The sequence below is a fragment of the Camelina sativa genome, chromosome 17, assembly GCF_000633955.1.
Source record: "Camelina sativa cultivar DH55 chromosome 17, Cs, whole genome shotgun sequence".
Taxonomy (NCBI): domain Eukaryota; kingdom Viridiplantae; phylum Streptophyta; class Magnoliopsida; order Brassicales; family Brassicaceae; genus Camelina; species Camelina sativa.
The window spans coordinates 6,904,224-6,916,612 of record NC_025701.1 but is presented as its reverse complement, the minus strand read 5'-3'; the positions used below and the strand labels follow the sequence as shown (position 1 = coordinate 6,916,612).

Sequence of the window (12,389 nt, the reverse complement as noted above, 5' to 3'; positions counted from 1 at the left end):
TTATTGATTGGTTACCAAAAAAAACAAATTTGGTAAAAGTATTTCTGTGGTTGTGTACTTTTTTTGTTTTTTGGGATCGACGCTTGTTGGTTACTACATCAGGAAAAAGTAAGGTTTAAGATCAATCTCCAGGAATCATAACTACATTGAAACCCAAAAAAAGACCTGTGACTTTACGGCCCATCAACACCAACACTTGGTTTATGCCTTTATGGAGCAAAGAGGCTTTCTCATCTCATCTCGATCCCAATTTAAGTGCCTCTTGAGCAATTAAGCGCTTTATCACTCTTCTCTTGATAAGTCGTATGCTTTATTCCAAATTTTAGTAAATACTACTAGTATTTAGTATTTACCCATTTTAATAAGAAGCCATTAGTCATAATGAAGTTCAAAACTGTGCTTAGATCATCTCTTGTAGACAATTTCTCATGGTCAAGATGTATTATGCTTTATGCATTACAATCCTTGTATAAGTCATGATTTAATTACTTTATTGAGCCATATTTGCTTGAGAGTGTGTTAATATTTAATAACGTGAGTTTAACCTCGAACATACACCAAAATACATAGATTTGAGTCATTGTGGTCTATCTACACTATGGTTGGGCCTTTAAACTCATAGCAGTGGCAGCTAGATCCAAGATTGATTTGATATTTTCATCTATGAATTTGGTTATTGCAATATATAATAATCGTACATTTATGCGGTGGGCTCGACAGGTACATCTCCAACAAAGAAGATCAAACCAAAAAAAAAAGCAAATTTAAATATAATCAAATAAATAAAGGGAATCTTACATTTATATGGCGGATCTTACTGATTTCAAATATTGTCATTCTTCGTTTTGGCGTTATATATTAGTAATGTATATCATAAGAAAAATGAAACTATCACTATGCAATTGAACTGTTTATTTGTTCGATGATTAATCTACGTATCGATTTATATTTGAAAATGGAACCTGTCTGTACAACTACTTCACCAAATTGTCCCAGTCAACACGCTGTTATTTGATATAAAAACAAAGTGAGCTACCAGATATACCATATGGTCCATGTTTAATAATGACACAGACAAAAGAAGGCCTATAAGATTAATGATGATACATACATGATACATCCAATTAATTATCTGATCAAACCACCTCTCCACTTTCTTCATTTTCGTATGGATTCATTTTTTCCTTTTTTTGGTATGTCTATGCACATAAAGTAATTCATCTACTTCAACTTAATAATGCGTTTAATGTTCACATGACACACTTTTTTTTCTTCCTTTATGAGTGCGTATTCATAAAGGGGTTACAGAGATCTCCTCATAGTTAAAAAAAATTCATCACAACAAATACTTGATCCATATATTGATTGTAGTTTGTTATGTATTTTTAGATTACAAATCTTTTAATTTACGACCAAATTTGATTATCTTCTAAAAAAGTATAACAAAAATAACCGATTAATAAATGTTTATTTGTTGCAGGTTGTATAACATTTTGGTGTCCTTGCGTTACATTTAGCCAAGTCGCAGAGATTGTGTGGACCGAGGTTTCCACTTGTAAGTTTCCCAGTTATAACAATGATTATTCGGAAATAAAAAACGGTTTAATGTAAATATCTAACCGATAGTATAGTTAATCTTAGTATGTGGTACGACCGGTGCGTTTTACACGCTCCTACTGAAGATCACAGGATGTGGATGCATATACTCATGTCTTTAATCTGTATGGTCCAGATTAAATAATTTATGTCGTATATGCATGGGAGATTATATAAATTGCATTCTGCTAATGAACAATTAATTAAATAATTTATGTCGTATATGCATGGGAGATTATATAAATTGTGCAGACCAATTTTGTTTTTTTTTTTTCTACCATCATAACATAAACGTAGTGGTTAATACTAAATGTCTTTTCAACCGACCAACTTAATTCAATTTTTTTCTATAAAAGCATTTTTACTACCGTAAAATCGAGTGGAAGTAAACAGATTTAGTCATCATTATGACGATAGATTGTAAACACATAACAACGTAAACTATAGTGTAGATTGAAAGTGGTTCTGTAATTTTGAAATAAATATCTCTACTCATCAAGTTGCCTTCTCCATAATTTTTTTTTTACGGTAAAGGAGAACATGAGAATATATCTTTATTAAGCAAACAAGTTGCACAAGCCGCCAATTAGATCACCCAGTTGTGAAAAATTATAATCATCCGGTCCAACAATAATATGCCAATAGATATTTTTTTTATAATATAGCTATACGATCGAGTCCATACATCCCCAAAATACCAAACGTTTATTGCAATAAATATATATATATAGATATGTATGCCAGTTTATTTAGACGACGTTTTGCAATGTAGACCGAACCTTGCAAGTTAGGACGTATTTATTTAAGGATTCTGCCATCGAGCATCTGGATGAGATAAGCAGTTGTGTTGATGGCTAGATATGGGTCGTCGATGCCATCAGAAATCTTTTCGAGCACTACGGTCCATTTCACGTGGCTACCATCACCATCTTCCGAAGGCGTAACGTGGATGTGTGGGTCGACGTGGATGTCATCGGGAATCTTCTCGATCTTGCCAGTCCATTTCACACGGCTGCCATCACCGTCATCCCTAGGAGTAATGGTGGCGGTTAATTTGAACGTCTTGTACTTCGTAAAAAAATCAGAGCTGGTCACATTTATCGTAATTTCTCTTTTCTCCCAATCCTCAGCCTTGATCTCAACCTCATCTTATGTTTGAAACATATAAATTAAAGGTTTAGTCGAAAACATAGTTAGCAGATTAATCAATAAGATGTATGTAATACTGTTGAAGACTTACCATAGTCTTTTATTGCTTTCATGAAATCTTTAAACAGGTCGTCCGCCTGAGACTTCACGTCAAACTCAAGAGTAGATTCCACTAATGCCATTCTCTATTTTTTTGTTGTTTTTGAAGTCTATGTTATGTGTGGGTTTGATAATAACCTTCTCAGTATAATGAATGTGGTTATATAGAAAGACAGAGGTTTATGACAATTACATTAAATAAAATCACCTAACCCCACCCATCTAACTTTTTCACTTTGTGGAATCTTTTTAAAACTAACCTAAAGCTTCAGTATTTGAATTGCAGACCACATTGATTTGCAGACTAATATGTGGTACATGGGAGTAAATAAAATTTGCAGACCGCATTGATTTCAACAGCCTAGTTTGTGTGTCGATTAACTCAATCAAGCAAGTGTTTTACGTAAATTATTTTGTTTTGAGATACATTTTTAGAAATATATGATCACTAGTAAAATTCTTCTTAAATGACTCTTGCTCTATGAGCTTCATGTAACACAAAACGCGTTTTATTATTTTGTCTTTTATAGTATACGATTATCAACCCATGTGAACGTTATGAACTTAACTGTGAACTTAGACATGACTAGTGAATGTTGTGGAATAAATACAAATATATAGGCACACGTCACTCAACTTACATAAATTGAGTCACATATTATTTAGCAACCCGATTTCGAACTTGTTTAGTTATTTTATCTTATTTTGTTGGATATGAGACTTTTCTTAAACTTAGAAAAGACGATGCTTGAGCGTGTGGTGAATGTGAATCGCCATGACAACATTATTTTATGGCTCACTAATTGATATATATATGTTCATAATGAGTTTGTTAAAGTAGAATGGATACCTACGCGGAAGAATACAGAAATTTGTGTACTGCAATATTTTTCTTCCATTTAGCACGTAACTAAAACCATTCAAGAAGCAAAATCGTCAGATAAATGTCAGTAAATGCTTTCACACAACTATCACTACAAAAAAAAAACACCTTTAATTTTCAATTACTATACATTACATTTTGGAGAGAGAAAAAAAAACCAAAAAAATTGACTACCATGTTATAATTTGCTTGATTATTTAAACATATATTCAAGACTTTAATTATTAATATCATGACTAACTTAATTTTCATAACATATGATCAGAATGAACGGATACCAATTTATTTTACAAATAAGAAAAAAAATTTGATAGTTTCTTTGGAAAAAAGTAATTACTGAAAGAGTACGTGTAAATTTACTAATAATAACATCGTGGTAAGAATAGTCCACTATCTCTCTTATGTCATGGAAATTCAATTAATTATTATAGTTTTAATTTTAATTTATTGTTGATAATAATCCAATTCGTTTATTTAGATAATAAACAACCAAATTGGATAGGCTAGGAATTGGCATAGGTCCATATATATTTTGTAAACGGTGGAGATGAGTTTCTTACTTGAACAATGAGTTGCATAATTTACCCCCTTTATTAATAAGAATCGTCGATACAACAATAATATGCAGATCGATAAATTAATGATCCATCTTGAAAAGCTTCAAGAGCAAATTAATACTTCCTAAAGGCCAACCATTATTCAACGATGTAACTAGTATCATCATAAATTATCATAAACTGTATGATCGATATATATATGCATGCATAGGGTTCCACTTTGTTTGACTATTTCAAAACATTCTAAGGATTTGAGAAGATTCTCGCATCCATCGCCTGAAAGTATCTTGTAGTAGTGTCGATGATGAATCTTGAGTCCTTGATGTCATCGCTAACCTTCTCATACTCTTTATCGCACCAAAATGAGAAAACATTACAATTTAAGGGTAGCGAATGTGGGGACATTGCTTCTGTGAGCTTTGTGCCTTAAGCCAAGTTTATCGCGAGCTCAACAGCCGCGGTTTTGATGTCGCCCTCGGTATTACTATTTTATTTGTTTTATTAATACTTTAATTAGAGCTTCATTATTATATAATTGGCTTGGTTAAAGAAAAGAAACTTTGTTCGTCGAGATGTTCTAATATAAAATCTAACTTATTAGGGTGGCGGCAAAACGTTAAACGTCAAAACGGCAGCGTTGCGTGCCATTAGACCTTTTCTATAGGATTTGGTCGTCATTGTAATTAAAGATGAAAATAATACCATCTACTTGAACTATTTCTTGCTTACTTTAATCTATATTTTTAATTAAGTTTCTTAGTTAAAACTTACTATTAATTAGTTGATTACACCTTTTTGGCAAATTGCAGTAGTTATACTCAAAATCTGTCTGGACTGACTTGTTTAAACGCAAAACTTTCAGTAGTCCCCTCCCACACCGTACATGGATTTAATGGAAAGATTTATAAACATTTTAATGTCCTTATATATAAAAGCATCATTCAATTCGTTTATGTTAATCTCTCTCATTCCCTTTATATTCCTCCATGGAAGCTCATGCCAATCCTCATGTTGAAGGAAAATGGTCCACAGGCTTCTGTGATTGCTTCTCTGACTGCACAAACTGTAATCACTCTTTCACATTTTTTTTTTTTTATATATATTTTGTACGTGTAAAAAGGTGAAAATGAGTAATTTTTTAGCTGGTTATTATAGATCTACTGTTTATGCTTTATCTAATTTTCATTATCACTTTAGACTTTACATATGAACAAAGAATATTCTAACAAAAGTAATTATAGGTGTCAAAGCTTTTATCTAGATAAATTTTTATTATTATTATATAACCTTACAAAAATGAATGGACAGGTTGTATTACGTGCTGGTGTCCATGTATAACACTTGGCCAAATCGCTGAGATTGTAGATCGAGGATCCACCAGTAAGTTACTTACAAAGTTATAATACATGATTGTATGAGAAAGCTTTGTCAAATTTAACAAGGCAATAAAATATAATGAATGATAAATAACTGTGACGAGGTTTATAATTTTCAGCGTGTGGTGTGGCTGGAGCATTATACGTGTTGATAAATGTATTCACGGGTTGTGGTGGATGTATTTACTCGTGTTTATATCGTCAAAGGATGAGAGCTCAATACAACATTAGTGGTAACAATTGTGTTGATTGCCTTAAACATTGTAGCTGTTGCTGGTTCTGCTGGTGCTGCTGTGAGCTCTGTGCTTTGACCCAACTATACCGCGAGCTCAAGCACCGCGCGCGGTTACAATATGAATCTTGGTATATATATTTTTTTATTTGGCTCTTTTATTTTCATTCCATTTTATTTGTTTATTATAATCGCAACACATCATTAACATTCGTTTTTGATGTGGTATTTTTAGGTTGGGCGGGGAACGTTGAGAGGCAACAGAACCAAGAAGGTGCGACGGCGGCTGCTCCAGTCGTCCATGACGGCATGACCCGCTAGGATTAATTTCTGAATGTAATTCACTTGTCATATCTATTAAAACGAGGTTGATCATATCTTTGGACGTGAGTAATTCCTTCCATGTATAATCCGAATGTATCAAAACTATTAAAATATAACAAGAAAAAGTTACACAAAAACAATTAATAATATTTTATATGCTCTTGTCTTTCTTTTTTCTCCTCTATTTTTTTTTTATCATGGTATTAGCGTACGTTATTCCTCATCATTAACATTAAGTGTGGTGACTTTGTTAGAAGTTAAATAGTTTGATTTATCGGTGGAAGTTCTTATTTAAATTAAACATTATATTAATATTTGTTCATTGTAAAGTTAGAATTAGTCGAAATAAAAAATAGGTTTAAAATGAGGCAAACAAATTTTTAGGACAAACAAAATAATAATTTGAATATATTAACTATCTGTACACGTTCATTATTCAATAATGCATAAACATCGTATCAGTAGTATGTTTTTTTTTTGTTTCCATATTACCTTTTTTTTTTTTGATCAAAGGTTTCCTATTTATTACTAATATACAAAAAACTAGAACACAAATTAATTTGCAAAATGATTTGGTGGGGGGAGGGGACCTGGAAATAATGATTAAATTGAAAATCATATTAGCAGTCTTTTGAAAACAATATCGGTCAAAGGGGGAAATAGTCACTTGCGTGCAATTATACATCTTCTATATGATTTCATCGTTGTCGTAATTAAATATAGAATTGATACGGTCGACTTGAGCTATTTTTCTTTATTTTCATCTATTTTAAATTATTTTTCTTGCTAACTTATAAGTTATAATAACTACACCATTTTTGCAAATTTATGTATCGATTAGAGTCAGGTATGTTAGATTTTTGCTTAACGTACGTGTGGATTTTTATTTTGTAACGATTATCAAGTAGCTATTTCATGGAGAGATTTGTAAACGTTTTGGAGAAAAAGCTTGAGAAACAAAAAAAAAATCATCAAGTTTATGATTATCACTCTGAATACTTCAACCTATTGAGAATTTTTCCAAAAAAAAAAAAAAAAACTTGCACTACAAGAAAAATGCTTACTAATAGCACATTAGGATAGCACTATTTTCGTAACTGTTTTAAATGATAGATTTTTGATTTTGGTTAGTATTAATAGCACTAGTAAAAAGTTATGATAAAAATTCATTAAAATGTAAATCTAAAATCACTTATTCTGTCTATACTTAAAAGAAAAAGTTAACTTGAGCTTCGTTCGTTCGTGCTATAAATGAATTGTTGACTGCTTAGATGAAAGACTTTATTTTAAAAATGTATACAGTGATCGGATTAGAAAAATTCAAAGTAATAAATCTAAAAACGAAACTTTTCTACAGTGTAAATCGTTTATTAGTTATTATAAGATATATTTTAAATAGTAACAAATAATGACTAGTTAGCTTAGAAGTAGCGCTTAAAGTAATAATTATCATTGTAAAATTTTGAGTCATTTGTAATGATGCTAAGTCTAAAAAATAACTTTTTTTTTTTCGTGAGAAATAGGGAAAACAGTTTGTTTGTTTGTAGACTTGTAGTTAATTTGTTTCGCATACCTCATCCCTCACATTATCCTCTAAAAATTGATATATATTCCTTAATTATAAAAAAAAAAACTAGAAAGGCTTGGTAAAAGTCAAGGAAATAGTAAAGTAGACGGTGATGGCTACTATGTAGATAAAACAAGTTGAGACGAGTTAAAAAATAATGGAACCAAAATGACGTCCTTATAAATACACAAGCATCCTTCTTCCTTTGTTACAAAACCTTAAACACATTTTCTCTATTAACTAAAAGTTAGTCTCTCTCTCACTCAAGCTCTCTCTCTTTCTCTCTCCCTCCATGGAAGCTCAACATCTTCATGCCAAGCCTCATGCCGAAGGGGAATGGTCCACAGGCTTCTGTGACTGCTCCTCCAACTGCCCCAACTGTAATTAATCTTTTCACCCATTTTTTTTTCACACATTTACTTGTATTTGTCTACGTAAAAGCTGAAACAAGTGAAAAAAAAAAAAATCTTAATTAATATATATCTCGCAAAAATGAATGGACAGTTTGTATGGCGTTCTGGTGTCCATGTATTACATTCGGCCAAGTAGCTGACATTGTCGATCAAGGATCCACCAGTAAGTTTTGTCATAACACACGGTATTATATATGAGAAAGCTTTGTCAAATTTTAACAGATAAAGATGAATAATTGGGGGTTTATAAATTAATTTTCAGCGTGTGGTACGGCTGGAGCACTATACGCGTTGATAACCGCAATAACCGGTTGTGGATGTATCTACTCGTGTTTCTATCGTAAAAAGATGAGAGCTCAATACAATATTAGAGGTGATGATTGTGGAGATTGCCTTAAACATTTCTTCTGTGAGCCCTGTGCTTTGACCCAACAATACCGTGAACTCAAGCACCGTGGTTTCGATATGAGTCTTGGTATTTATTTCTTCTTTTTTATACATACGGCTTATTCTTTTCTTTTTTTACATTAGGTTTCTTTATTGCAATCGCAAAAAACATTGACATTCGTTTTTAAAAAAATGTGGTATTAATTTTTAGGATGGGCCGGTAACGTGGAGAGACAGAACCAAGGAGGTGTGGCGATGGGTGCTCCGGTCTTCCAAGGCGGCATGAACCGTTGAAGTTTTATTTCTTTTATGTTATTCATTATGTACTAAAATAAACGATGTTTGATATCAATCCTCTATTTGTGTTGTCTGATATGGTTGTTGTGAGAGTTTGAACATGAGTATTTTATTCAATGTATATCCCCCAATAAATCAAAAGTGTTATAATATAACGACAAAGTGACACCCAATGACCCAAACAATAGTAAGTACTAAGTAGTAACCACCTACAGGCTACGAGGCTTTTGCTTATCTTTTTACACAGACGATTAACTACATTTTAAAACATCACAAAAAAAAAACCCGAAAAACACTAATTGCCATTTGAACTGCAAAAAGAAAGAAATCCACCAATTTTTTGTATTTATGTGAATATATTATGTATGTATCTAAATTTTTCTGTTTTTGTCGAGAATTTATTTGTATATGTATGTATTTACTTTTATTTTGTCTTTTTATTCGACTTTCAACGAACATTCATCGGAAGACTAGTCTTAACTCAAACCAAAAGGAAAAAAAAAAACAAGATCAAGATAGTATAGTAAATTAAACAACTCCACTTCCACGAAACTCGATAAAACACGCAATATATGACTTGCTGGACCGTAACTTCCCTGAAACTACATATTTAGGGAACATCATGTTCGTTTTAATATACTTTCGTTGATACGTTCTAATTTGCATATTTTACACCTTCAATATTTCAATAATGTAAAGTACGATAAGCTTATATTATATACACACATTTTTTTTTGTCAAACATATTATATACACACATATTTACACATATTTAGTATATAATATAATAATTTAATCCTTAGAACACACAATTGACTAAAAATATTCGGTCAAGAATTGACACGTATATCTGGTCAACTGGCAGTGCCACTACACCTCTAATGATTTGATTTGGTCTACTGGAGAGTTGAAATATAAGTTATTTTCTTACTTATAAGTTCTAATAATCACACCATTATTGCAAATTGTTATAGTTATGTATTTTTGACCAAAAAACAAAAAAAAAAGGTTATGTATTAATTAGAGTCAGGTATGTTAGATGTTTGCTTAACGTGTGGATTTTTATTTTGTAACGATTATCAAGTGGCTATTTCATGGAGAGATTTGTAAACGTTTTGGAAAAAAAAGCTTTAGAAACAAAAAAAAAAATCATCAGTTTTATCACCCTGAATACTTCAACCTATTGGATTTTTTTTTTCTTTTAAAACTTGTTGACTGCTTAGATGAAAGACTTTATTCAAAAAAATGTAAAATAGTGATTGGATTAGAAGAATTCAGAGTAATAAAACTAAAACCGAAAATTTTCTATTAGTGTAAATTTTTTTAACAAATAATGATAGCTTAGAAGTAGCGCTTAGAGTAATAATTATCGTTGTGAAATTTGTGAGTCATTGTAAATTTGTAATGCCAAGTCTAACTTCTTCTTCTTTTTTTTTTTGGTGAGAAATAGGGAAAACAGTTTTATATATGTGTAGTTTGTTTCGCATACCTCATCCCTCACATTATCCACTAAAAATTTGAAATATATTCCTTATTCAAAAAAAACTAGAAAGACTTGGAAAAAGTCAAGGAAATAGTAAGTAAACGGTGATGGCTACTTTGAAGATAAAACAAGGTTGAGGTTCTGACGAGTTAAATAAATAATGGAACCGAACCAGTGACGTCCTTATAAACACACAGCCATCCTTCTTCCTTTGTTACAAAACCTTAAACACATTTTCTCTATTAATTAAAAGTTAGTCTCTCTCTCTCACTCAATCTCTCTCCCTCCATGGAAGCTCAACACCTTCATGCCAAGCCTCATGCTGAAGGGGAATGGTCCACAGGCTTCTGTGATTGCTTCACCGACTGCCCCAACTGTAATTACTCTTTTCACACATTTGCTTGTATTTGTCTACGTTAAAGCAGCTGAAACAAGTAAACAACCCTAAATTAATATATGTCTTGCAAAAATGAATGGACAGGTTGTATCACGTTCTGGTGTCCATGTATTACATTCGGCCAAGTAGCAGAGATTGTAGATCAAGGATCCACCTGTAAGTTAATTACTTACTTATAACACACAAAACTCTGAGAAAGCTTTGTCAAGTTTAACATATAAAGATAAATAATTGGGAGTTTATAAATTAATTTTCAGCGTGTGGTACGGCTGGAGCACTATACGCTTTGATAACCGCAGTAATCGGTTGTGGATGTATGTACTCGTGTTTCTATCGTAAGAAGATGAGAGCTCAATACAATATTGGAGGTGATGATTGTGGAGATTGCCTTAAACATTTCTGCTGTGAGCTCTGTGCTTTGACTCAACAATACCGTGAACTCAAGCACCGTGGTTTCGATATGAGTCTTGGTATTTATTTTTCTTCTTTTTTCCATTAGGTTTCTTTATTGCAATCGCAAAAAAAATTGACATTTCTTATTAAAAAAATGTGGTATTTTAGGATGGGCCGGTAACGTGGAGAGACAGAACCAAGGAGGTGTGGCGATGGGTGCTCCGGTCTTCCAAGGCGGCATGAACCGTTAAAGTTTTATTTCTTTAATGTTATTCATTATGTACTAAAATAAACGATGTTTGATATTAATCCTCTGTTTGTGTTGTCTGATATGCTTGTTGTGAAAGTTTGAAACTGAGTATTTTATTCAATGTATATAAAAAAATCAAAAGTGTTATAATATAACGAGAAAGTGACGCCCAATGACCCAAATGATTATAAACTAATATGATAAATTAAATCAAACACTTTTGATTTTTTATATACGTTGAATATAACTACATTTTATGTGAATATATTACATTTTAAAACAAAAGAAACCCCGAAAAACACTAATTGCAACTGCAAAAAGAAAGAAATCCACTGATTTTTTGTATTTATGTGAATATATATATGATGTATGTAGCTAAATATTATTGTTTTCGTCGTGAATTTATATGTATATGTATGTATTTACTTTTATTTTGTCTTTTTATTCGACTTTCAACGAACATTCATCAGAAGACTAATCTTAACTCAAACCAAAGGAAAAAAAAGGAGATCAAGATAGTAACAGCTCATCATTAACGCTCTTCTCTCCTAGGCACGAGTATCGAGAACCCTTTCCCAGCCAAAATTTCCGACGCCGGCAAGGCTCCTGCTCGTCGGTGTCGGGATCTAATCGATCCAGCTTTTACTTGTTTCGTTCCCTCTCTGATTAGTGTATTTCTCTTTAAGTTTTTTCTTTACTTTTTCTCCCTTTTAACCCTTTTTCAATCCCTAATAAAACTTGTCTTAGACCCATCCAAAAACTATTGCATGCTCCCACCGATCTATCATTCATCGGAGATCCTCTCTCTGTCAAACTCGGGCAGCCCAAATTTTCACCATTCACCATGTCATTTACTTGTGGAACTAGGATTTTCCCCTGTGGACCTAGTCTCCATAGTCGAACCAAACAGAGGCCAACGACGTCTCCCGCCGACCTGTCAATCACCGGAGATGCTCCTTGGAGCACAAATCTATCGGCTTATTTCA

General features: G+C 32.2%; 3 protein-coding genes and 1 pseudogene across 3 annotated transcripts; 3 read left to right on the top strand and 1 right to left on the bottom strand.

The window, feature by feature from the left end:
- LOC104755798 (uncharacterized protein At1g24000-like) lies at positions 2,228 to 3,010 on the bottom strand. The gene is made up of 2 exons (XM_010478263.2): positions 2,837 to 3,010; positions 2,228 to 2,744 (listed from the first exon to the last, which is right to left on the bottom strand). Exons 1-2 carry the CDS (start codon positions 2,925 to 2,927, stop codon positions 2,395 to 2,397), a joined length of 441 nt encoding a protein of 146 aa, XP_010476565.1. The 5' UTR covers positions 2,928 to 3,010; the 3' UTR covers positions 2,228 to 2,394.
- On the top strand, positions 5,135 to 6,321 carry LOC104755797 (annotated as a pseudogene).
- On the top strand, positions 7,984 to 9,048 carry LOC104755796 (protein PLANT CADMIUM RESISTANCE 2-like). The gene is made up of 4 exons (XM_010478261.1): positions 7,984 to 8,163; positions 8,288 to 8,359; positions 8,459 to 8,671; positions 8,795 to 9,048. The coding sequence occupies exons 1-4, from the start codon at positions 8,076 to 8,078 to the stop codon at positions 8,875 to 8,877; spliced, it is 456 nt and encodes a 151-aa protein (XP_010476563.1). The 5' UTR covers positions 7,984 to 8,075; the 3' UTR covers positions 8,878 to 9,048.
- LOC104755793 (protein PLANT CADMIUM RESISTANCE 2) lies at positions 10,515 to 11,576 on the top strand. The gene is made up of 4 exons (XM_010478260.1): positions 10,515 to 10,739; positions 10,845 to 10,916; positions 11,018 to 11,230; positions 11,322 to 11,576. The coding sequence occupies exons 1-4, from the start codon at positions 10,652 to 10,654 to the stop codon at positions 11,402 to 11,404; spliced, it is 456 nt and encodes a 151-aa protein (XP_010476562.1). The 5' UTR covers positions 10,515 to 10,651; the 3' UTR covers positions 11,405 to 11,576.

Excerpts from the sequence above, each read along its gene's own strand:
- LOC104755798 (XM_010478263.2), bottom strand. The coding sequence starts at position 2,927 with ATGGCATTAGTGGAATCTACTCTTGAGTTTGACGTGAAGTCTCAGGCG. Across the intron at positions 2,745-2,836 it reads GAAAGCAATAAAAGACTATG|ATGAGGTTGAGATCAAGGCT; the intron begins GTAAGTCTTCAA and ends TTCAAACATAAG.
- LOC104755796 (XM_010478261.1), top strand. The coding sequence starts at position 8,076 with ATGGAAGCTCAACATCTTCATGCCAAGCCTCATGCCGAAGGGGAATGG. Across the intron at positions 8,164-8,287 it reads CTCCTCCAACTGCCCCAACT|TTTGTATGGCGTTCTGGTGT; the intron begins GTAATTAATCTT and ends ATGAATGGACAG. Across the intron at positions 8,360-8,458 it reads TGTCGATCAAGGATCCACCA|CGTGTGGTACGGCTGGAGCA; the intron begins GTAAGTTTTGTC and ends ATTAATTTTCAG.
- LOC104755793 (XM_010478260.1), top strand. The coding sequence starts at position 10,652 with ATGGAAGCTCAACACCTTCATGCCAAGCCTCATGCTGAAGGGGAATGG. Across the intron at positions 10,740-10,844 it reads CTTCACCGACTGCCCCAACT|GTTGTATCACGTTCTGGTGT; the intron begins GTAATTACTCTT and ends ATGAATGGACAG. Across the intron at positions 10,917-11,017 it reads TGTAGATCAAGGATCCACCT|CGTGTGGTACGGCTGGAGCA; the intron begins GTAAGTTAATTA and ends ATTAATTTTCAG.